The sequence below is a fragment of the Orbicella faveolata genome, unplaced genomic scaffold, assembly GCF_042242905.1.
Source record: "Orbicella faveolata isolate gen_17 unplaced genomic scaffold, um_ofav_v1 contig_3, whole genome shotgun sequence".
Classification (NCBI taxonomy): Eukaryota; Metazoa; Cnidaria; class Anthozoa; order Scleractinia; family Merulinidae; genus Orbicella; species Orbicella faveolata.
Window position 1 is genome coordinate 4,576,035 of NW_028301558.1, and position 26,502 is coordinate 4,602,536.

At 38.0% G+C, this 26,502-nt stretch overlaps 1 protein-coding gene across 4 annotated transcripts; it reads right to left on the reverse strand.

The window, feature by feature from the left end:
• Window positions 1–762: 762 nt before the first annotated feature.
• Window positions 763–25,639, reverse strand: LOC110053214 (transcriptional corepressor CBFA2T3-like). Of its 4 annotated transcripts, none has more exons than XM_020759420.2 (11): window positions 25,205–25,639; window positions 8,281–8,630; window positions 6,949–7,038; window positions 6,094–6,284; window positions 5,824–5,860; window positions 5,564–5,612; window positions 5,138–5,200; window positions 4,357–4,445; window positions 3,352–3,499; window positions 2,796–3,052; window positions 763–2,318 (listed from the first exon to the last, which is right to left on the reverse strand). In XM_020759420.2, the coding sequence occupies exons 1-11, from the start codon at window positions 25,320–25,322 to the stop codon at window positions 2,019–2,021; spliced, it is 1,692 nt and encodes a 563-aa protein (XP_020615079.1). In that variant the 5' UTR covers window positions 25,323–25,639; the 3' UTR covers window positions 763–2,018. The 4 variants fall into 4 exon arrangements, with proteins under 4 accessions (XP_020615079.1, XP_020615078.1, XP_020615077.1 ...); XM_020759419.2 differs by lacking the exon at window positions 25,205–25,639 and adding an exon at window positions 14,211–14,463 and having other exon boundaries at window positions 4,357–4,442; XM_020759418.2 differs by lacking the exon at window positions 25,205–25,639 and adding an exon at window positions 14,211–14,463.
• Window positions 25,640–26,502: the final 863 nt, after the last annotated feature.

A 26,502-nucleotide genomic window follows, 5' to 3' on the forward strand; every position in this document is an offset into this window, starting at 1 on the left:
AGGGTGTTATTCCGGGCATGTTCTCTTAGGCCTAGCTCCGAAACGAAGTCGGTGACCTGGTGACCCCCCATTTTTTTTTTTTTTTTTTTTTACATTTCTGACATAACTATACTAATTCATCATCTTAGTGGTAAAAGTATCAGAAAAAAATCAGTGTTTGAAAATTTTCCCGCGAATGTCCCTAAGTTGCCTTATTTGGGAGGCATATTGAAGTGTTGCAACATTATGACTATATAGGGATACGTCATCGTATCTGGCCTTAGTTGTAGGGTTTTACACATTATGACAGCATTACTTCGAGCATAAAAGTGAGGCAAAAGAATCAAGCAGTATGTCGGAATTGTAGTATTAACCAAGTACTGGCTGCGGGTTGGGGGCCTTCAGCAGGCCTGGTCACTTGGCTTTACAGTGCACACAGCACATGCCTCTGATACATCAGAGCGATTTTCTTCATCATAACTAGCGTGAACTCGTCTCGCAATAACCGAGCTAGAATGGAGGATTACATGAAGGCGTCGTTCATGCTTCAGAATAACAACATCAAGGGTAAATATTAGGCTTTTCATGTGAGAATAATGGAGCATAATAGGGATGCCTTTCAAGCATTATGGTGAGATTTTTGGGCATCAAGCGCATAATAGTGAAAAAAGTGAACATAATGTATAAAACCGTACTTAGTTAGTCCTATCCCGTGCTACAAAAAAGAACCGGGTACGACACATTTTGAGATCTACATACAAGTAGCGCATGCTAAGAGAGAGATTCAACGTAGACATGGTCGAGTTTATTTGATATTTACAAGAGTTATATGATACTGTTATAACAGACAGCCGATCAATTGTTAATGAACAAAATTCACCTAAACATTATGCTCCCGACAAAGAAGCAACGATTAGTAGAAATTTACGATGGCAAGACATTTCAGACGAGGAGAATTATGCTGACACTAACGAAATTCACAGAAGGGTAAATTCCTGTACATAATTACATTCCGTTTGCAACATGGCGCTAATTTAAAACTAATACGGGTGTATAGGACGCGGTCTTCGTGCACGCTTTGCTTAAAAAATTCGAACAAAATACCTTTGAAAAAGAACCAAACTGGAAAAATCTTGTGCACCCAATGACATTTTAAGCTCACTGGACCCCGCCTCCAAACTGCGGAATTTTAGACGAGGCCTCATATGGCCTTCTTAAATATTCTCCCTGGGCAAAATTATTTACTGCGATTAACTCAACTTAGAGCACTAATACAAACAGAATCAAGCCAAAGTTGTCCACGAACCACAAATTCAAGTAAGCTTACCGATTGGGGTAAACCTACTGAGGGGCAATCAGTCTGTGATGTATGAAAATTTAACTGTATTTTACTACGTCAAATTCAGCAACTTCCAACGCTGTGTTCGCAGGAAGCAGTGAGACCTCATACGTCACGAAGAAACAAAAGTCTCGCGTTCCCAGGGTCTGAATGAATTGTCCCAATGTTCTTGTTCTCTTATCGTGAATGGAGATTTGTTACTTTCTGTTTATTCAATGTTAGGGTGGTAGACATAGAGGGGGTTCTCTACAAGCACTAATTAGTGTGAAACTATTACCCATGTACGGAGTTGAATAAGCAGCGCCTTCAATTTTTCGCTAATTGCAATACGTGCCCGCCTATCGGCAAATCGATTTACGAACTGGCCTTCAGCGACAGCAGCAACTACTGAATTCTATTTTGTGTTAAAGGTTATTCCTACATTCCTTGCTTACACATGACCATGATATTTCGTGATGAAGTTGCTTAAGCCCGTCAATCGAATACGAAACCACCGAAGGGCAAAGCAAAAAGATCACGAGAGAATCAGGCACGCTCATGTGCAAAGAAAAATCACATTTTCCCGACGGTTCAACGTACTCTCGACCAACAAGCGAGACTTTCCCTGGGGAAAACTTCAATTCCCGCCAGGGAGAGTCAACACGAACTGTTTTTAGCCCTAACGCGAATTCACCACTGTTTTATCCTACACTAGCCTGTTCTACGTGGAGGGGGTTTTCATAACGTAATCACTAAGAGACGAGATGGGATCCGAAGTTGAGGTGGGCGTGGTCATTCTGGTGACAGCGGGACTGGTAGTGTTAGTGGAATCCTTAGGTGAACCTGCGGGCTGAGGGCCTCCTCCTCCCTGCGGATTCTCCTCGCCGCTGGCCTGAGCCTGCTGTCCACACACGTGATGATGATTTTCCCAATCTTTGTGCTGGCAAAACGGACCGCAGTACCGCGCCACGTTGCAGCCGCTACATGTTTCAGTGGCCTTTCGACCGCAATTCCAACAACTCTACGGGAAGAACAACGAATATCCCCATAAGCATCAATCTCGTTTCCAGAGGCCGCGACCCTTTAGGTCAGCACCAAGAATCGAGACCTCTAGGCGAAATCGGAAGAGTCACAGCGGTTACTCTCTCTACGCATGTTCAAAAACCATTTATTTTGAACCTGAACGCATGCGCACGATCAAACTGGAACCAGGATTTTCTAGTTTCGATTTGCCAAATTGTCCAGATCGAAACAAAGGGTATATTAGACGTCTGCATGCAGGCTAAAGTAACACAAACTTAGCTGCCTTGCATAATTTCGAGTTGTCGCCGCAATAGAGTAATTAAGAATGACGTTTCTGTAAACTACCTACTAATTTGCTCCAGAAGCATCGAACTGTCAAGGCAATCTCGAGGGTACTAGATCTCAACTTGCTAGCGAAATAAACGGTATCAATGACTGAGTTTATATAACGGAATAACTGCAAAATGTGCCCTACCTCGCTTGAGTCACTCTGATGATTTGACATAGCTAAAGTATCTTCAGTGGCCTGCCGGCGGGCCTCTAAGACAGCTTTCTCCATTTTGCCATGCGCGCTAGCTACCGCCTCATTGGCTTTCTCCTCGGCCGCACGAACTGCCTTCTGTAGTTCCACCACTGCTTGTCTCTTCACGTCACTCACAGCTTCCTCCGCTCGACGTTTTACTTCTGCTACGCGTTCTTCCGTCTGTTTGAGCGTTTTCGCCATTAGTTCCCCTGAAACAACATGAACGAGGGACTATTTTAGGTCATGTTTTCAATTGAAAAACGAAATAAGTATTGGATTGATTCAACAAAAAAACATGTTCAAATATTACAGGAGAGTACAGATGATCACAAAAAGCCAAAACATGAATTCTGTCGGGCAGATAGAAATCGTTTCTTGTGAAACCTTGGATCAGCATTGTAAGGATTCGTTAACTGCAAGATTAAAGAGGTAAAATTATGGTACCCGTGATTGCGCATGTAGAATGCCATGCGCTGCCCCGATCACTTAGGAGATATGCTACACATACCTGCTCTCCTCTTCACTTCCGCTTCCGTTTCTTCGGCTGTTTTTCGTGCCCAGGCCAAGAGCTCTTCCCGGTCCTGACCGCAGCGTTGTTGAAGGACTGACACGGCCCGCTTGGTCTTGTCAACCATTCCAATTATGCACTGCAGCATCTGAAAACCACACAAGATTATTAAAAACAATGCAGAGGATTCAGACTGGGTTGCATATCTGACAGAGCAGTTATTTGAGACGTCACGCAATAAAGGAGACGAGGATTGCGTGACGATCCAAATCAAAGGTAACAGAGTTAGGCTGTGGAATGGGCCATAGATCGTTTGCAAATGACATCATCGCCGCCATAGCATGTTGGATGACCATTAGAGCGGTTTTCAATTGAGCGTCGTAAAACCAAAACCAAAACCAATTACTTACCAATTAGATTTCTCAGCTAATCTCAAACTGAGGTAAAACCAAAACCAAAACCAAAACCACAGTAATTGTCTAATTACTTTCGACACTCAACGGAAAACCGCTCTAACAAAACATTCTAATTAGCGTTATTTTTTTCTGTCATACAACATGGCCACTAAGGTCTTTTTCATTTGAATCTCTCAGTAATGGTTGTAACCCACTTATAGAGGAAGGATTTGGTAGCATTCTACTATCAACTTGTACACGTAAAAATGTTTATACTGTCAACTGATCGGATGTCCTCTCTGCATACAGCTGTACCTAGATATTGTGCTGCATTGCATCAAACCTGTTGCATACATGAAGATGCGCAAACAGCAGCAATTTAGAGTTAAGTACAGTGACCATTCAGAACTGAACGTGTATTTCAGTCAGGAATACTAGTGTGAAACAGTCCTCACAAAGTTGCCATAATTATCCGTGAGTTTGCAAGGACTTGTAAAACCAACTTGTTATGATGTCTTACATAACTTCTTCTTGGGCCTCTGGCCATTTCCTACGGCTCTTCCTTTCTTCTCATTCGTGTATTTTCCCTTCACTGAATAAATAAACTTACCGTGTCTACATGTCTCCAATCATCCATTTCATGTTTGTTGTCTAACAGTGCCTCTGGCATTGTAGGTTCACCATCACGTGAGCTGCCTGCTGTGAAATAAGCAACAAAACTATAATACATCATAATGATGAAACTCTGACTTCTCTTTACCATGTTACAAAAAAATATGAGAAGGCAGGTCATGAAAAAAAAAACTTACAAAGTGCATTATTTGGCCTTTTTTTTCATTGCACCTGTGTGAATTACTATTATTAGTTTTATTATTACATGATAAATAACTATTATCTCAAAATAATCTTCAAGCACCATCCTTGATGGCTTTAAGCCCCCAAAAAAGGTATTTACTTCTTGCTGCATGTAAGAAATGTCTATTGATGTCTATGTTTCAAGCCAAATGATAACATCTGTACATGTAAATGTTCAAAAATCACATCTCTGAGAAACTCGTGTATGCAATGAACCTGTGTAGTTCTATCTGATCAGTAAAGAATTTTTTTTTGCCTCTCTTTCCCAGGCAAAACAAGTCTTCTTATTTTTTGGCTACATCATTTTAGGAATTATTGTCACCTCTTTGGTAACCTATCACGTGGCAGTTTCCTCCAATTTGAAGACATTTTGGACAAAGCAATAAATGACTTCAAAGTATATTGCATAGCTACATCTACATGCAGGTAAGAAGCCACTGAAAGTTTACCTCAGTGCACATGATGATAGCTCAGAATTATAACATACATATTACTACATGCAAAAATCACTCAAGTTTTGTTAAATATTACAGTACCTTGTGGCATTGTGATGTCTTCCATTCTTAACTGATTTGGTTTACTGAGGCCACTGTTATTGCCTGTAAGAAAAACAATCATTAGCTCAAAAAATGATAAAATGTAGTCAGTATGGCTGAGTGATCAGGGTCAACCATGAGGGGTATTGATGGTGTGCTAAACTTTCAAATCTAATTTACTAGCAAACAGAACATAATAATTATTTAAGAGGCTGTTTTAGACAGGTATTTATCCAGAACAGAGATTTTACAAACAACTTGTACACCGTTAACTAAAACCATTTTGCCATAAAAGCAATTTACAGCTTGCAAGCAAGAGGAATTACATAACTAAAAAATAACTATGGGATGTATGATGATGGGAGAAGGAAAAAGGTGCTGTAAGTTACACATAACACTGTACATTCTTTATACTGGTATACTTACTCAAACATGGTCTCTTCGGTATTGGCTTTCCTAACTCTGCCATCATTTGCTACAAAAGAAAGTCAAACATATCATTTAAAAATTGATGATCACATTGTATTTTAGAGTCAGATAGTGCTGCATGACAGTACAGGAGGAGAAATCTCAGTTTGAATCATTAGACAAGCTCCAGCAATGTTATAAATCTGTGTAAATCCAGCATTGTCCATAAGGGAAAGGAGATGGATGGTTTAAATATAATCAATCCTCATCCAACTTACCATGGCTAAGTCAGGAGGGGCCCCATTTTCTTTAGGTCTGTAAGAAATGACAAGATCATGTTACCCTTATTATTCTTACAATATAACAGGGCTACAACTTAGTTAAATGGCTTGTTTGCTAGGTAGCCTACAGCTCTTCAACTCTATACTGTCATCATACAGTAGCACTTGAATTCAACACATTTCTGAGTATTAAACTTCTTAGTGCTGGCAAAATTAAATATCTCAGTGAATAGGACTAGATAACTTATAAAATTCAAATTATTGCACCTCATGCCTTCAGAAGAAGCCTTCCGTTTTCCATTCTCATTTATTTCTAAAGGATTCAGCTCCTCTGGATCCAAGGGTGTTGTATCACGTTCACTTAAAATGTCTTCATGCTGCCGCAGATATTGTGGAGGAGTCTGTTTTGCCATTTGTGCACACTGAAGCAGTTCTCTTTGTAACAATGGTAAGTTTGCCTAAAAATTAAATGACATAAACATGTTACTGTTCAATACTAATATGGATCTGATTGATAGCAACACTATCACTAAACTGATATTAACACAAAAATAATTTCGAAGACATTACTAGTAATCCTTCCTGGATGAAAAATCCTACACTAAACATTTAAAAACAAACAAAGCGTCTGATGATCACTAGCCCTCAACAAATGAATTTTTCTTGTGCCATAGTATACATATAAAGTGATCACTAGGTTTTAGACACTTGACTTTTGTGTTCCAGCCAAACCTAGGGTTCCTTCTCTTCGGTAGAAATTGCGATTAAATTACAACTTTACATGTAACTGCACAAACTAATAAATTGAGATGTTGTAGTGAAATCAAACTTCACACCATGTACAATTTCAAGCCACAAAACTGTAAGCACTCTCCCAAACAATCTGTTCTTGTTCATAATTTTACAGAAATCTTGTTTTTTACATGTAGATCAGAGTAGTATAGTATAAACACACAAAAATCACCAGGCAAATTGCAATGATAAATTTACCAACAGCCATTCATTAAGAAGGTTTTACATTTGTCACAATACACAAGGTAAACCTAGTATCAAATATAAGCCTGTGCAAATTACATGTACACTGTACATTGATCCGATTCGTAAAAGCTCTGGAAAACATACCTTCAGAAATGGGATAACAAATGGCCTAAGAGGAAAGTTGGTAGCTTCTTGTAGCTGAGCATGGAATTCTTCAATGGATATTGTTGAGTTCTGAAATAAGAAGAGACTAAAGCTTATACGAAACTCTGCCAACTTGTATAGTACAAAAGTACCATCATCATATCATTATCTGGTTTATCTCTGTATAATGCTGACATCATTGCTTCCATTTTGCCTCATAGGCATACAACTTTGAGGGTCGTACAGGGGTATTCTCGTGATACGTGATTAGCTGATTTTATTTTCCGTGAAATGTGAATTTAGGAAATTATTCTTCGCGATCCGTGACCTGAAGGTTTTCCATGACCTGTAAAGAACTTGAATTATTAATCGATATTTGTGATTTCACCATCCTATTCTATGTTATTTTGAGATGCAAGTCCTCTGAATGGTTAGAGTCGTTTATCGAGAGTGACTTAGGTATACGATTTGCAATATGGACCCTTGATTTAGCTTTTTACAATTTTGCTTTCTTCAAACACTGTTTCTAGTGTAAGAGCAGATTATTAAAAAGAGTATCTTACTTGCTTATTGCCATGATTTGGGAAAACGAAATTTTATATCCGTTATCCATGATCCTAAATTTCTTCCGTTCGTGAACCGTGCCAGAGACCCCCCCTGTACAACTCTCAACTTTGGTTTGGGAAGGCACCATGCTACATGTAGGTAGTAATTAACTCCAAACATTTTAAGAGCTCGTGAAACATAGGAAGTGGTGAAATATTTAGCTTCTTGGGGTGTAATATTCAAGGAGATATTGGCTTTCAAAAACTGCAAAATTTCTGCATGGCAAAAGTGATGATGAGCCCATATATTCCAACTATGAAAGTTTGACTTTTAATCCCAAATCACATAAAGGCTCAAATTTCAAGCCTTTTCAATGTCCAGAGTTGAACTTTTTGTAGATAAATGTACAGTCAGAGACTGGAGTATTTATGCTAATAAGGCAAATACTGTAAACATATCCCAATTGCGTTGAGCTAGTTAAAATAGCATTCTTGCTGAGGGCTTCTTTGAGGGCTTCTTTGAGACCACCCAGTATCAACATTTCTAAAACTACTTGAACTTGGAATGACCAGATTTCACAGCCCTTAACGTCTGGAGTTCCACTTCGTATACGTTGTATGTCTTGTTAGTAGTTAGTGGAAACCATTCAGATAAGCTACAAATTATATAATTCTGAAAACCCCAAGGAAAATTAATTTACATGTAAGACCTGACTTCTGAAACACGACAAGCCAACCCAAGCCCATGCACTGTGAAGCAAGAATTTTTTAAACAGTTAACACATACCACAAGATTCATCACAAGTCCTCTGACTCTTTCACCAATTTCTGGGGATATGTCTGAACCAAACTGTTGCAGTGTTGTCAGAAACCGTTTCAACTTGCTCAGCTGTCGTGCACCACAAGCTGGAGGCAGCTGCGTCACGCTGTTCCCAATACTACTTGGGGAAACTGGTCCTGTGGGACTGGTGTGAACACCATTGACAGCTGGTGAGGTGGAATTATTAGACAGTGACCTTACATCAGCCACCACTGGTACAGATGAAGGGTTTGCATTTGGGGATGACACTGGAGGTCCTTGAGGGGGATGAGCAGCTGGGTCTGTTGGTGAATCCGGCATGCTTGCCTCTCTTAAATCTGTAACATCAACAAACATCCTCTTAGTTTAAAATTACCATATGCTTTCTCTTTTGAAAGCATTAAAATCAAACCTCTGCTAACAAGAAACTCTCAAAGTACTGAACTTTCAGCTGCACTCAACAGCACATCAACGTCTTTATCCACTGTGTTGTCCCAGAAAATATCCACACTCTCCCTCACGAAGGTTGTTGGATTGGATTCCCCCTCCCCCAAACAACAACAACAACAACAACAAAAACCTACAGAAATTCCAGTTGAGCCTCATTCTTTTCTTCCAAAGTTTTGGCTTGAGACCCCCCACCCCTTCCATGGGGTGAGTATGGATAGTTTTTGGAACCCCAGAATAATCTTGAACATTTCTCCTCAGTACCCAAGAACATTTGTTTGCAGAAGGTTAGACCACAAGAACAGTATGGCTGCACATTTGTTTTGTTTTGTTTTGTTTTGTTTTTTAACTTCGTATGGTGAAATTTTACTGCAAGACAATGACAGTTTGACAGTTTATCAAAAGAATTACAGGCCAGCCTAAAATATAAAATAAACCATATGCTCTCTCCATACTTCACCAGAGGTTTTTTTTCTTTATTTAGTTGTAACATTATCTTCAAGGACAGAAACAATTAGTCGGGAGTCAAGAAAGTGAATTAAATAGTAACCTATAATACATGCAATTATATGTTTTGTTAAAAAGCATGCATATTTGCAAAAAAAATATGTCTTTCTGTGGAAGACCAGCATTAAAATTAATGTAAATCCTGAAGCCCAATACATGTGTATACATGTCACATTTAAAAAACTGATTCTTGGAATTAATGTTTCAATAAAACTGCATACAACTCAAATATCCAAAAAGTGGCAAAAATATATTGTGGTTCAATTTCAGCCTCAGTGCAATTTCATTTTTTCCTTTGGTTTATACTTATATCATCATTTGCAACTAAGTGTAAACGCACCTTAAAAAAACATGATCTAAACAGCTGTCAAACATTGCATGATTCTTCATTAATCATCTGAAGTTTGGTAGACCATAACGCAAACTCCCATGCCCAAAGTCCAACACAACTGGTATTTTGTTGCTGAGTTACCAAAAAAATGTACAGTCACTATATATGCTTCAAACTGGGATTCCCTTTATCTAGGGACCTCCTGGTTTGAAGTTTCATCCACACTTAGTGAGAACACGTTCATAATTTGATAAAGCAATACCAATATTGTGTTGGACTTTGGAGTCAAATGTTTACATAGCTGGTATGCCACCCTTCAAATTAATTATGACCAATCATGCAACGAATCATGCCCAATTAGATCGTGTTTTTTGTGACATGTTCACGATTAAATGCAAACGACAGCATCACACATTTCCATAGATAACAACAATGAGAAAGTTAATATTGAACCAAGAATAAAGTTGTACCACAACATTTAGACAAGCTACTGAACAATTCTGTTGGTTACATTTACACACAAAAGAAAAACACTTGGAAAGTTCAAATCGGCTTATCACTTTCAAATCAAAATAAATAGCAAAATAAATATTGTGCGTTAGAATATCTGAACTTTGGTGAATATTGTCTTTGAGTTTCTAGTTATATTCTGCCAGACAGACACAAGTCTGGTTAACCCAAACAATCTAGAAAAGAACAGTTTTACAAAGAGTAGAAAACAAACAGGCTGGAAATTAAAAAAGTGTTGATTATCACATGTAGATTAAGGTATACAATTGGTGCAGATTGTCTGATTGATAGACCTTATTCATCAAACTGAACCACCTGTATTATCCCCAACTATCACGTAATTAACCAAACAAAGAGAAAGAGCAGAGATTTATATACACATGCACATGTATCAGCCACAAAATTCCCAGGATTGAACCTAAGTGATTGTATTTTTAGAATGGTGTTCAAATAGAAATTCTAAGAAAAAAATAAAGTCATCCTGAAGAATGCAAAATTAGCTCATCTTTTAAATCACGTTTGATTTCAAGTATTCATGACAATTTATCAATTTCAACATCATAAACTATAATTCCAACTCTATGAATTACAAGTTGCAACAAATCTATGCCTAATTTTGTACACTCATTACAGTGTAGCTGATATGCTGTGTTTCTTTACCAGATGCATCAATACATATTATACAATATATTTAAAAAGCTTTACAATATTGTCCTGGCATGAATGATAAAAAAAAGACAATAACTTCCATGTATGAAATCAAAAATCAAAAATGTGTTATGTAACAACTGGTCACATGCATTAATAACTGCTGAGAATGCCAGACACAATTTGATTTAGACAATGATTGACATTTCACTTAACCCATGGTCGCTGACCAGAAAACTAAGCATCTTCCATTAAAATTAAGCTGGCTGAAATGTTGTTGTCATAATATTTATCATTGACTACAAATTTCTGCGCACAAAACAATAGTCTTGCTTGACTGAACATCATAAATTCAAAAGAGTATATTGGCATGGTCTCTCATTCATAAATAAGTTTTAGAGAAAATAGGTTTCCGAAATCTTATTTGCATACAGAGATAAAATATCCGGACAAACCCTAACTACTCTACAACAGCAACCCTCTTGTACATACACAAAAACATCGTTAAATAATAGGAATAATACTAGTTTTCAATTTACATTTATAAAATTACCGCCACTAGATTTGATCGAGTGGCTCGCCTTGTTTGTCGAATACAATCCAATCCAACAACACACTTCCACCCGAAGTTATTTTTTTACTAAGCATCGCTCTACCTTGAACAAATTTCGCCACAAAAGATCCTGTGAATAAATAAGTCACGAAAATGATTTATTTTCACAAGCAAAGAAGAAAGATTGTTCTAATCTCCATAGATGACCTAGAAAATACGCATCACTGTCATCATGGGTTTCTAATGACATTACGAAAATGCAAAAGATTCATTGAGAAACATACTGAAACGGTACGAGTTTAACTTAGAGTATACACATGTTACTACTTATGGCGAAAGAAACAGTGTGTCACCCTGCAACTAGTACATCGCTACCTTATTCCACAAAAAGAAACATGTGTTTTAGGATCGAATCGTTTAACTTTTCACCCAAGAATCGAAGGATTCCTGCCTCGTAACAAACAAACCTACAGAGAGAGCGCGAAATAGAAAGCTAAACCTTGGGATATCATATTCTAATTCACCAAAGAAAGAGATTTAATAACTCGACATGTTCGCTAACTACCCTTTGCGAAAATGAAGCGTACGTATAAAAAATCAGGACTTGCAATTCTACCTGACAAAACCGCCAAAGTCTCTAAGACATACCTCGCGTTTAAAATTAGCATTCTGAGTCTTTGTAACAAATTTTGGTAACGCTGGGTCGTTCCTCTCGCCAAAAACATAAATAAATAAAAGCTCATGGCTCCGTCTAAACAGCGCAAGCATTGAAAGACATTTGATTTTGCATCTCAACGAACTCAACGTCTAAGATGGTCTTACAAAGTCAAGATCCTTTCAAAACAAATCCTCAAATCTAAGAAAGATAACCAAGCGTATTCCGGAGTCCTTCTGGTAATCCATCGCTAAACAAAACAATAGACAGCGAAGCAAGATCCGACGCCATAAAAGAAATTCGTCAACAGTGACTACATTACTCAAGGTGGCGCTTTGAAAATTTCACGAACGGCAACACAAACGATTCCGAGAAACCACAACTTCAATGAATGCAGTCCACTGCTATGGAATATGAGCAATATATAGGAAAATACCTGAAGTAACAGCCGGCATAACCAAGTCTTTGCTACGCCAGAAAGGGCCTTTAGTTTGACTCCCATCGAGTAACACAGCCACCGGTGAAGCAATTAATTAGTGACGTCATGGAGTGGGTCACGTGAACCGGGTGTTATGAATAAATGAATGTAAAGCTGACGTATAAAATATCAGAGGATATTTTTAAGTATTGTTTATCATATTTCTTTAGCGCGTACCTTACGGTCTATTGAACTGTGGAAAAAATAAACTAAGTATGTGAAATTTCAGTCGAAAGCGCTGCCTATTCCAAACTGGAAAGGCCTTTTCGTGGGAAAGATATTATTCATTGCAAAAATATCACCAAATGTCTTGCTTAATATTTAACTAGCTGTCACCAACACAAAAGTAATTTCAATTTTCATTTTCTTGTTTGAAAAGCAAAAACACAAATTGATATCGACTCCGTGCGGAAGCAGCTTCATTTTTATTGCAATATTTTTTGCTCGGTAATGAAAAAGGCACAGAAAAATGCGATCCCAAGTGAATCTGCATAGAAAACCGAAAATGTGTTCTGTCGCTCGATTCTCCGAGATTTTCCCAGCCGCCTTCCAAACACAATATGCAATATTTGCGAGGAGATAACACTCCTTATCAACTATCAGGTGGTATAAAGCGACTGTAAACAGCTGTGCATACGGGAATTTAGCGACTCGATACCAGCAGGTGCACTCCCAGACCCTCGCACCATTGTTTGCGTTTCTAAATATGGTAATCAAGCGCCGTTGCTAAGAAATACTGAGAGCCTGGGTTCCAATGCAGATGCTACGACACCTTAGGACAGAGCAAGATTTCTTTTGTTGTAAAACATAAAATAAAGATTAAAAAAATTAAGAGATAATCTGTGATGTCGAGGATTAGCTACTTTTAACACGGTGAAAAACCAAAGAGATTTCGTTATCCGCCTCATGTTTTACAGAACTAAAGAAACCATATGCTTTAAAAGCTTTTCAGTTGCTAAAGTAATAAATAATTAAGCTCAGATTCATTAAAATAGATCTCTCGCACACGTGCCCCCGTAAGGAATAATTATTTCGGCCGAATTCGAACTGCGTTTCCGTGTAACGTGATCCCTACTTGTGTGAAAAACAAAATGATCGCATGACTTTCAAAACACGAAAACGATCGCGAGTAAATGAAGTTCAAAAATGCAAAAACGAAAAACTGAAAAAATGGCCTGTTTAAATTGTTTTTGTCGTGTCTCTGATGAATTGAACAAGAGGAAAACGATAACCGGTAAAACCCGGCAATGCATGCTCGATTGTGATTGGTCGAATTCCGCACGTGCAAATTGTCTGATTGTTGGTGTAGTTATTGTATCGTGTGTACATCTGTTTCAGCCACTCACCGAGGGACATTAAAGAAAGCGAGCTGTTTTCTCCTGTCGAAACGTTCCACTGACAACTTATGTTTTATTTACACAAGTCTTTCTAAGTGGTGCTGGGGCGGCGAGCCGTTCAACAAGGCCAACTGTAGGCCGTAATTGCTTTCCCAGCGATGCGAAAAAATATATATTCCACAAATATATGACAGCGACGTGATATTTTACCTCCAATTTAAAACAAAAAAATCCCGGTTACTTGAAGAAATAAATAAATTCATAGGGTGAAACCGAAAATTGAACGAAATTTGAAATACTATATGTAATTTTTTTCACTATGATCCGGTAACCATCAGCGAAAATGAATTTCATAAAAATATATATTTACAAAATCGTGGGTGAGGTATAAATGCACGGGAAAAAAAATTCAATGGCAAATTCATTTAGGACAAAAAAAAAAAAGCTCATACCGTTGTATTTATGGTGATGCATTCCGCCGACGAATTTCATTGACCCTTCGGTGAATAGAAAAAAACAGCGGAAAAAAGGCCTTGTATTGAAGACTATGCGCGACTGTCTCGCCAACAAACCTCTGTTGCACGTAAAGGCGTAACGAATCGAGGAGTTTTCTCGCGGCGAATCACCACCTGCACATCCGGGACCTTCAGGCAGCTGTTGCAGCTGCTTCCACAAAGTGCATGTCATCATTAATTAACGAAAGCTCGGCATTTGACAGATATAATTCCGTGAATTATTTACATCTGCCTCCCTGGCATCAACGCGGAGCGCGAGCGAATTATACATTTAGACGATTCGGCTTGGAAATCGATGCAGCAAGCTTCGGCGGCAGCTCCGTGCGTCGTGGAGCTAGAACTCGATCTCAGCCAATGCAATTGTACGTTTTGATCTTACTATGCGCTTGCTATATCGCAGCAAATTCGAGAATTCGTTCTAGTCAGCGACAACTTCCACGCGAACGGTTGATTTCGTTGCACCTGTGGTGAGAGCTTTCCTTAAATGGAGAACGGCGATTTTCGCGGAGCACGGAGGTCACATCATTAACAAAGGGTCGCGCGCTATTTGCAAATACCATCTCTCTTCCTCTCTTCTATCAACTTACTTCGCTCTTTTATTCCACTTTAAACCTCATCACGTAAAACTGAAGGAAGTTTTGGACCCTCGAAAAGAACAAAAACTTATAAGAATGCAAATGATTTTCGTCCCTAGTTATATACGGAATAATAAACTGCATGAAAATGATTGGCAGGGCTCTATAGAAAACATCTGCTCTTTGATGCAGAACTTAAAGCCGAGAAAACCCATCAGTGTATGAAATACTTCGGTGGGGTGCCAATAACACAAAATTAATATTATTTTCTTACGTGCGTTGCTGAAAGTTATCTGTATTATCAACTTCCTACGCACTGTTTGATTCTTTAACGTGTACATCGTTTAGCCTTCACAAAGGTGTTGAAAATGTTCTCGCGAATTTTGCCTTTTAGTTTGTTCCCTATTTACCTCTCAAACGACTTAAGTTGTTGGTCCAAAAAAATAAGTGAATTATTTTTTGTTTTTAAAGAAGTGAAATGGCGCTCTGAGAGGCAAAGTCGCGTAGGCGCCAAAAAATGACAGGAAAAAAATTGAAATGAAAAACACAAAAACGTCAAACTTTCTTTTATTGGAATAAGCTGAAACTCAATAACAAAAGGTGGTCTCTCTTAAGTATTTTCAGTTTTCAGATGCCGGAATTAAAGAGCACCCTTAAACAAATACTGCCATTTCATTGTCAACGTGTAGTCAATTCCCCTTCGACAATTCGGAGCCTCAATTAAATTGGGCGAGTTTTCTCACTTTTCTTCTTTGTTTCCGCATACATGAATTTAATAATGCTGATAAGGCTCAATCCGTAGTTGAATATATAATTTAACTGAGGCAAGGTGTTTTTGTACTACTTGTTTTTGCTTTTGTCATTTTGAAGGTCTACTTTTGATAAAAAAAAAAATCCTGGCAGCAGCAATTGAAGGTTTCTGTCAGCTGGCAAAATTTCAATACGCTCGACACATTATGTACTTGACATTTCCGAGTTATTGCGATCGACAACCAAAAGTCGCTACCTTTCCTAACAGAAATGTTAATTTGCATTTTAGTTCCTGACCTAATGCCTGCCACGGATTTTGTGTTGAAAATAAAAACTGATGGAACATAAAACTCTTCTATATTCGTAATTCTTGGAGCTGAATTAATCGCGAATCGACGTACACAAAGAGCAAACATAAAGTAAAAAAAGTGCGATATTTTGCGATTTAATTTTACCAACTTTACAGTCTTTTGATTCCGTTAACGATCTCCATAAAGATATTTTTCAACCGAACAAGGAAACTGTTATTATGGAGATGAAATTTACGGAAAGCATTTGTCCCGACGTTGTTTTAAACAGAAAGATATGTATCACACTTCAAAATTAGTGACATTAGTTAGTACCATAAAAAAGCAACAGTATATTTCAATACAAAGTTAAACATAAATGCTACATTAAAAAGAAGGTTGACGAAGAAGAAGCGTATTGGAAAGATTGTTTTTGGCTGATTGAGTTGTCAAAGTGCTTTTCTCTTCTGAGCCGGTTATCTCGCTACGGTAATTTCAGCTGTTGGCTTTGGTTATCTTACTGCTTGAAAAAGTGAAAAAATTGCCTCCAAAATCCAGTGGATTGCTGGTTAGATTTCTTCTGAGAAAGAAATTTATAGTAAATCGAAAATTTGGTTGCCATGAAAATTGCATCGTTTCTTTTAATTTGCATAATTCAATAAAGCCCTTAAAATTAGACCATTAAACCCACTGCTTTTTGGAGCCGGATTCTTCTCTATTTCTAAGGAAAATAAAAAATAACAGGATATCATATAGGTAGTCTAATGAGCCCTTTGATTTTGTATGCAAAAAAAGAAAAAAACTCGCGAGCAGAGACGGAATGTTTATTCTTGAAAGTTTGATTAGGTGCATTTAGCTATGACATACATGGTCTGTGGTGCCAATCATTCGTTATTGTGTTAGAGTTCTGGTGAGATGACCACTGCGTAACAACTAAGAGGCGTGCTGTCATATCACACATTCTTTGAAAGCTAATTCAAAATTCGCAAACTCTATGGGCCGACATAAAATTTATAGTCGTGCAGGGCACGCTGTTTATGCTGTAATCCGCTAGGTCAGTCTTGCTAGCTGTACGAAACACTTCAGTGCTAACCAAACGCGCGCAACATTTCAATGTAACATATTGCACGATTGGTACGCACGTTTGGCCGTTCTGTTAAATGATGTTGCCGGGATTGTCAACAGGGTAGCCAAACATGTGCAACATGTTCACGTGCATAACCGTCTCGCAATATGTTGCGTTGAAATGTTGCACCTTTATTGCCGTGCATAACCGTCTCGCAATATGTTGCGTTGAAATGTTGCACCTTTATTGCCGGGCTTTTAGACAAGACTAATCACATTAGGATGGAGGCGAGAACTATCAAGCTATTAAGTTTTCCTCACCATCCAGCACCGACACTTCAGGACCTTCAGATAACTGTAAAAGTCCTCGTAACCAGGTCGTTACCACCTCTCCTGTCGCCAACCTGCGGGTTTTTACTCTTTAGTCAATTTTCAATTATTAACAAATGGTAATTTCTGGCGCTTTGGACTCTCCATTTTTTCCAAAATTTTAACCTGATAAAATCTGTTATTTTGTTTTTGTGATCTTTAGCTTTGATTCAATCATTCCAGTCTGTAATCTAACTAAATTAACTTTTCACACTCAACAGCAAACAAAGCTACCTCCTGTTTTAGAATACTGACATTTCAAAAATACCCTGCCTAGCAGGCGTATAAAGGGGAGGGGGTGGGGAGGAGGAGAGAATTCGGGGGGAAAAACGGAGGATTTCTCTTCCTCCTCCCCCACCCCCTCCCCTTTATACGCCTGCTACGCAGCGTATTTTAAAAAAGTCGTGTACAGTATTCGATTACATCTGATCGTTAGCTAAGATCAATTTCGTAATTTACTTTTCTAATATTTTTGATAGCTTTAGTAAAATATTGACATAAGTAATCAGGACTAGTTCTAAAGGTGATCAAAAACCGAGAAAATGTCGCGGAAATATCATGAGAGCGAACCCTGATACACAATGCAAACTTGTGGCCAGGACACACTACACCCTTGCAAGGCCCGGGCATACGGTGCAACATTTGGTGCGATATTTCACACAACACTTTTCACTCGTGTATCCAGTCATTCGAAGCTGTTGCGCGCAATATCGCAGACGTATAACGAGTCTCCGCAACATTACACTGATGCAGTTATGGATACACAATTGATTCATTGCGAGCTTCGAGTTCCATGTGTGTCTTCCATGTTGGCAACATTGCTACCACAACTATCAACAGTTTCCTAGTTCTGAATAACAAGATATTATTTCCAACGTTTACAAAGTTTGTCGACCTGAAGCGGAGTATTTATCAGACGATTTTTAATTCTCTTTTTCTGTACAATAACTCGTGCACACCTGTGGCAGATAGAAGGGTGAAGTGAGCTGGCACTTGTGATTCCACCAAGTCATTAGATCTCAAGTTTATGCACAAAACAATTTTAACTAAGTTTGAGTAAAACAATGTAAAACATTTAAAACAAATTTTGTCGGCGTGTTGATAGATTTGTTACTTTGTTTAGATTCTGAAGCAACTGTACCTGGTTATCTGACTTAAATGTTTCTTCGAAGAAGCTCACGGGGGAAAAAATTCTCTAGCGCACGGTTTCGTTCACTGCGAATTTCACAATACCAAGATTAAGAAATATCTTAGCATCTTGAGATGAAGTAAAGTTTTGTATGAGATCTCAAACAATTTGCACTGACACGTGTTACATTGTTCACATGCCTATTTGGACAACTGTTGAAAAGTTCTTTCGATTCCGAAATCTAACTGAAATACTGTTTTTGATTGTTATTTTAAATTTCTAAATGGAAAACAAGGAATTATGATTGATAAGATACCTGTTATATTTTACAGCGAAGAAGTAAATAGGACAAAAGGTCTCTGACACCTGTCAAGAACACGTGCAAAATAACTCAGAACAAAACAAAATTGAAACAAAAGTTGGAGAAAGTTTTCAAAACCTGACTGCCTCTATAAACAAAATTTTCCGTTTTCCAAAACTGATCAGTGAGTTGAATTTGGCATTTTAGCAGATTTGAACATGCAATCTCAATATTTTAAAAGCTTCAAAGGTCTGCACGAGTTTTAAAACTTCAAACGGCCTCGGACAAAGTTGTTTCACCGACTAACTTCCGCATTAAAAGGCAATTTATAACAAGTTATCAAGTTAATGCAAGTTGTGACAAAGTAAACATCAATTAAATTACGCCACCACTTGACCTAATCAAAATAATAAATGTCTGAAACAATCGCCTATAATTTTATCTTTACTGCTACCATTAATTTTAAGTAAAACAAAGCCATCGGCCAATCAGGTTTATAACTGATTGAAATACAGTACATGTACTTGGCAAAATGAAAAACGAAAAAAAAACAGAAGTATATCCTAATAGGTAATCTCCGTCTAAAATTTAAGTCTTTTGAGCAATAAGATTAAAACAAAATGTGTTCTGATTCAGCTAGCAAGTGATTGTCGTTAATTGTCGCATTAATTCATTCACGAAAGGACTGAAGGTTGTAGGTGATGATTCAAGACCTGTCGCTCGGTGCTACACGTGTGTATGTGTGCATTTGAATGGTTTCCACAGCCGATCTAAAACAACACCGATGCCGGCCGGCTACAAAAGTCTATGTGCATCTGCCCTTTCGGTCCACCAAAGCCAGCTTTCCCTGTAATAACACGGCTGAATAAAAGGGCTGGTATCACACGCGTTAAATCAATGCAGGTGGTTTCCTTTCTCCGCGTTTTGTTGTTTTAAACAAGGCTGCTGAGGCATGTAAATATTATTGTCAAGTCGGGAGTGATATGGGACTTATGTTTCGTCAGTCAGGTGTAACCCAGATGTTGTTTGTCCATTTTTGCCTCGCAACCTGTCAGTTTCTTGATGATTTTTTTAACAATGCAAGCCTGAATATCGCTGTTTCTAGAGGATGCGAGAAGCTCTATCAACGAAAAGAATCGCCCATTTAATATCGATCACACAGTCTTATTCTCAGCTATACTGAATAAATTCGAGTTTTCGTCCTGCAATGTATACTAGATTCAGAGAGTTTTTTGGACATTTTAATCGTTTAACTTTTGGAAGGAAAAATACCTCATTTTTGTCTTAATTTAGTTTTCTTGAAAATGTTTTGAAAGAAATGAAACGTTCAGTTAATTAAACAGCAGATCGAAGAGAGAGACTTATCAAAAATGACTGGTCTGGCCACACGCCTAGAAAAGTTGCCAGAAGCGGAACAAAATGATGTGTTTCTGGCTACCAGTGAAATTTACAGGGAGTGAATAAAGGATCTCAGATAGTTGAAAGTTATAACTGAAATCGTGTTTCGTAATCCGACAATCGATTTATTAAAATATCGTCTGTTCTGTTCTACTTTCGTAAAGTAACATTTTGAAGATTTCATTGTCGATTTTAAGGTCAGTAATTTCCTTCGTCACAAACAGTCGTGACTTACTTAGTCAATTTGCGGAAATTCTGAGTTTTCTCGACGATCTCAGAAGAGTTTATGAAAGCTACTGACGGGCCTGACGACTAACGAGGACGATGGGTATGCAAAAGTGAATTTCGCCATTGGAGCAAACCAGCATGATTTAAAGCTTTCCGTGACCTATGTACCTTTCTCTCTTTTTCTTGTCGCCTTTTAGTTGCTTTTAACACATGCCAGTTTATTCTTCAAACGAGCGCTGTCTCTGACACTTGTTTTACACTACCTTTGTTATGATGACAGCAGGCAATTCAGTATTATAAAAGCAAAGCGCGCATTCCTGAGGTTTCCGAGGAGTTGCTATGAAACTCACACATGCAACAGGAGCAAAAGAAAAACAACTGATCCTAGCAGTTGTTCCTCAGTACTATCAGACGCAAATTTGTATACATTCCTACGAATTCGCGCCTCGCGTTTTTCAGATGAGTACGTTTTATGCGACGCTATACCTTGCGCGTATACCACGCGAGTATGTCAGTCGACATTTTTAGCCCAAAACCAAGCGCGGTTTCAGCCAAACACGTTATTTCCACGTGCCGAAAGCATGACCAGTCTGTAACACTTAGTACTAAGCGCTTGTCATCGTGTATGCCTTTAATCGGTTATCGTTAAGCTGTTAAATCTAGCAAATAAATCAGTAATAAACCCGAGTTACGAAATGCTGATTTTCTAACAAATATTGGTCAACTTCGATTGCGTTCCGCTTCTCGGAGTGGTTTCCAGTACAGTCGGTCATAAAACTGGTGCATGTTTATGTAGTCATGGAAGGTCATGTAACTCCTTAGCAAACCTTTAATATCGTACGTATGTTAACAGCTAAGTGGATGTTGTAGTCATAGCCGGTCTGTACTGCTATGCCGACACCAACAGCGCTACAAACAGATTTCCCGATCCAGTAACCCAAAGCAGTGAACAAAACGTGTTTTCCTCTTTAATTATCGCCACAAAATCATGCAAACAGATATTGAAAATTAAGACAAACGGAACGACAAGTCGAACAGCGCACACCTTTGAGTCGAACAGAACATAAGACATCAAAGTCTGTAATATTTCTTACATATAATTTGACTAGCCTTGCTGTATTTTAACATATCTGGCCTTTTAGCAGTCTTTTTTCCCTACGTCTGTACAGCAGTTTTAAAAGTATAAAAATCGACAGATATTGGAATGGGTTTTGCACAAGGGGGTGAATAATTATTGCCAACACCTGTGTTTATGTCAAGAATCGTCTGCACATGCGTGCGCACAAGTCGGCGTGACGACCCGTTTCCTAGTAAGTCAACAATTAAGCTGGTCTTTTACAATGACCACGCGGGGGAGAGGGGGGGCGAAAAGAGGCACGTGGGGGGAGGGGGAAGCAGACTTTTTTTTTTAGATCTATGAGTTTGGCCGTAACCGAATTTAGCGTTAACAAGTCCATCCGAAAACCATGCAATTCTAAGACCTTGTAATGGGTCGAGGTGTTTAAGAACGTCTTCGGATAAAGGTTGCCATCAAGAGCGTTCAGTTTCTCATTAGGACAGCAAAAATGCTTAGACAATTATCTGATAGGCAGCACATTTGCTGAAACAATTACTTGGATATTCTTTTTTGTCTGAAAATTTTTAGTCTAATTTTACAGTGAAAGGCACCGCTAAAGGTCTTTTAATTGTCAGTGCATTATTGATTTGAGGCATCTTTGCGACGTCCGACTGTTGTTTTTTCAAATTTTTCAAGCAATCATAGCGACAACAACCCAAGTTTAATTTCCCGGTGTATGACAGATTCTCATGGGAGCCGTAATGAAGTCTCACACCATTGGTGGATTAGAATTGGCGACACTTTGTTGAAGCAATCATGACGGCACAAGAGGGACAATTAATTTTCAAACCGACACTCTGCAAACAGAAATATTTGAAATAACTCACATATTATTATTGATTTTTCTTACACTGTAACATTCTAAAGGTAAATTTTTTTAAGCTTACTAGGAAACAACGCTTTCTGAAACAATATTCCTTAATTTCTTTGTTTATATTTTCTGTTCAGTGGTAGTCAATGACGTCGGCGATAGTGTAAGTGATTCTCTTTTTTTTAGTTTGCTTCAGTCTTTTTTTTTTTTTTATCTTGGACCTTAATGTTTTTCACTCCCTTCTCCTAGGAGGGGGACGCTAAGTTATGCACAGATATTCAAATGCTAACAAAATTAACTGGATTTTCACCAGAAACCTCATTGTCATACAGTGCGCTTTTAAACAGAAATAATAATAATAACAATAATAATAATAATGATAATAATAATAATAATAATAATAATAATAATAATAAAGAAACAAAGGTAAAAAACCGAAGACCTTTTGTATTCTTTATCATTTCAACCGAAATTGTTTAATCCCTAAATCGAGAAATTACACGTGCGCTAACAAGGAGAACAAGACATCAGTCTTTTTAACTAGCCATTGAATTCTGGTGAAATATTTCTCAGAGTACGGTGTAGTTATAGCAACAACTCTGACACAAAGTTATTGAAGAAAGATCTTTCACTGTCTTCAAAATAAACCGTGCGTGATCTTGTTAGATGTCAAAGTAACACGTCTTGAATTGCATTGTGCGTTCCTGACGGAGATAACTACTGTTTAAGTGATATACACCACTCGATACACCGTAATATATAACAAAAAGATAATTCCAGTTTCTAATGATCGGAATTACTGAGTGGAATGACTTGCATTAATACGTGACATCCGTCTGAAATATTCCAAGCATTTGAAATTCGGGCACTAAATATTTTTTTTCGTATGACAGTAATGCGTTTCTCGTGGTAAATTTATTTTCCAATTTGTAAAAGGAATTTTTAAAAGCTAGAATTTACCAGGTTAATTGAAAATGCATATTTACAACAAGTTTTATTCGCGTTGGAAACCAATTTTCGGAAGGATTATAGAGGCGTCTTTACATGGAAACCTTGAATAATTATCATTTTGAAATTGACCGTAACCGAACACATTTATTCGTTACGTACAACAATTATAATGCCTTAAAATGAAATGTTTCTTGGAGATGGCGGACTAGCTTGTTTTGCTTTTTTCTTAAATAAAAATTTGAAATATTTCATCGCTTATGACACAGAAAACGGCGGAACCCAAACCATTGCAAATTTCCATGACAACGAGATTGACAGTTTTGGGAGCGGTTTCCATGGGGTTCGCGCCTTCTTTTAAAGCACGGTATATTGGGCTCGGAGTGTGTTAGATTTGTACAGGCGTCCTTATGGCATATACTCAGCTGCTCTACTGCTTTTTCGAAAGTAAAATTTTATTCATTAAGAGAGGCACGGTGTTCAGTATGATTTGCAAATCAATCACTATGCAATTTTGTCAGAATCGAAGGAATGACAAAGAGAAAGAGACAGAGACAAGGCTCGCTTCTTAGCAGATAGCGCCTTTTTAAACAATGTAACAAGAAGTGATTTCTGTTGCCTGGAGACTGCATTTTTGCGAGGACGAAGCGTCTCGCTGGAAACTAGTTTTGAGGGTTTTAATCATAAGAGAAAAGATCGTGTATCCTAGAGACATTATGACAAGCGATCCTAATTATGTATAACTAGGAGGCAGAAGAAAAAAACATAATGGAGGGAAAAAAACAAAATCAAACAACGCGAGAAGAGTAGAATCATAATTTCGAGAATTAGTTCCGTTTATAATATTCCGTTCATGTAAAATTCTTTGAATTTATTTGCGAGGGATTTTACGATACGAAATAAATCGAGCGTTTTTCAGTCGAATTTGGAATTGAAAAAGCCAAAGATGTTTTAATTAAAACTGTTCGTTGGAGTGTTTCTGTCGCGTGTGGTATTAATCAAAATCTGCTTCGGCATATAGTACGTCCGGTTCTAAACAAAAAAAACGTTCTCTCCGAAAGAAATTGTTCAATTCATAACTCTGATCACCGTAGGAATATTCTATGTCACTTCGGATTTAACAAACTGAAATATGTACGAGCGCTGTCCATCTCAATGAAACATTTCAGTCAAAAGGCGACAAATTATACCGCTTTGCAGTGACTTGAATTACTCTTAATGGCCAGGCCAACTGAAGTGCCTAACAAGCTGGAGAAATAAATATGACTTATTAATGAAGCGGCTTAAAAAATCCTAGGTTTTGTCGGGAACACAGTTTGCGAACACAGGCACATGCCAACTGCAGAATATAATTTATAACCTGGAATAAATATTACACCACTTGCAAAAACTGATCGTCGTGAAATGGTACTGACTGAATTTGTACGACTGATGTTTTAATATATTAAGTATAATACACCTTACTTGTTAGCCGATTCAACTTCGAATTGTTTCAAAGAAATTGTGACTCGAAACCACGAGTGACCATCTTGTGTTAAGATAAAATCTCGTGCACTTTTTTTCTTACAATCGCTTTTTTTCCCTCAATTATTTTGTGTACAAATTGAACCCCGTAATCGATCAATGTGAAATGCATTTCTTTTCTTTGCCCCAATTTTATTTTTTCACAGACTATTTGTACTGTGAACATTATATTTTGAAACCTAGCGCTGTATTGTTCCTACCTGACGAAAATCCATTATAAAGTGAATTTTCTAATCACAAAGAACCTTGCCCTGGGACTTGCATGAGGATTTTTTTTTCATTACGCCGTGTAATAGCCTCTTTTAAAACTTTTAGAAATGCAAACTTTACGATAGCCAAAAGAAATGTAGAGGAAGTCTGTAAAAACAGGAACTAAATATGGACGCCTACATGTATAGAATTAAGGAGAAAGTAAAATGTTAAACTTACATGATCTTCTCTGGCCGGGATATAGCTTGGAAATATCGCTTTCCAGCATCGTAGGACGTTTTCGGACGCGTATTAAGTGAATTCGCTGTTTAGCTCGTAGCATTCGTCTTCTAAACATGCGATGTTTCGCTCATAGTCTCTCGCCGTCTCTGGGCAAGTTCGTCGCTGTAGTCAAGCTGGTTGCGGTCGCGGCAGCGCAAGTTTACGACATCAAAACCAACGCTCGATCACAGTATGTCGCAGGTGTTCAATGAAATAAATGCATTCACAAAAACGCATATTTGTTTACATGTGGCGGGCGGGCAAACATCCACTATTACTTCGTCTTGATTGTTAAATCCTAGATGCGATTAGTCCCTTCAGTGGGATTGAGTGATCACGTGACTGCCAGCAGGTGCCTTGCGCGGGAAAATAAAAGATGCCAAAAAAAAAAAAACCCACAGAACCAATCCACTCTCGCTCATGTTTTACATTCTTAATTACATTGACAGCTCAACTGAAAGTTAACGTCAATTAAAAACATCGTAAACTTTCTCAATGTAAGTAATTATTTAAGAGAAATTGTAGTTTTTGTTATTGTTATTTAACGCAATGGCTAGAAGACGGGGTCAGCAAAAGATTCGGCGCCGACAACAGAACAATGTATTTCTAACTTAAACGTGCCCAAAACACGCGAATATCTCGCCTTATGGTGATAATTGTAACTTTCAACATTAATCAATATTCCGACGTATAATTAATGAAGTTATGAGGCAGGTGCAGTTTTTCCTCCTCAGCTGACTAGAGTGAAAAGAAAAGCCCTCTGGCGGACAAAAAATTGGACAGGTGACACTATACGCGATTGTGGAGCAAACGAATAACAGGCACGATTGAAAACATCCATCAATTCACTTTCCATTTTGAACATCCACTCGGGTGTTTTATTTTATGACCTTCTTTCTTTTTCCCATTCTCTTCCAACGACGGTTTAAAAAAAAGATATGGATGTTTAAATTAATTACATGGTTTCTAGCGCCTTCTCGTCAATTTAGCTGTACTGCTTAATTGCTTGGAACATTTTTTTTCTCAAGAACGCTTGATGACGCTTGAGTAATTGCTCTTTTTATGGCTCGGTAGGAAGCCAGAAGTCAATTTCCTCCCTAGCATCTTAGCCAAGTTCTTAACGCCTTTCGAGTTGTTGTAATCGCTATGTTATTTTCATTAGACGTTTTAAATTACGCTTGGCAGCGAGATTATGAAGAGTATCTGCAGGGTGATGTAAAACAACAAACCCCAAAACACTGCGAATTCACATGTTT

Coding starts and splice junctions, on each gene's coding strand:
- LOC110053214 (XM_020759418.2), bottom strand. CDS start 14,448: ATGATGACATGCACTTTGTGGAAGCAGCTGCAACAGCTGCCTGAAGGT. Junction 7,039..8,280: donor GACTTGTGATGAATCTTGTG/GTATGTGTTAAC, acceptor TTCTTATTTCAG/AACTCAACAATATCCATTGA. Junction 3,053..3,351: donor GGAAGTGAAGAGGAGAGCAG/GTATGTGTAGCA, acceptor ATGTTGTTTCAG/GGGAACTAATGGCGAAAACG.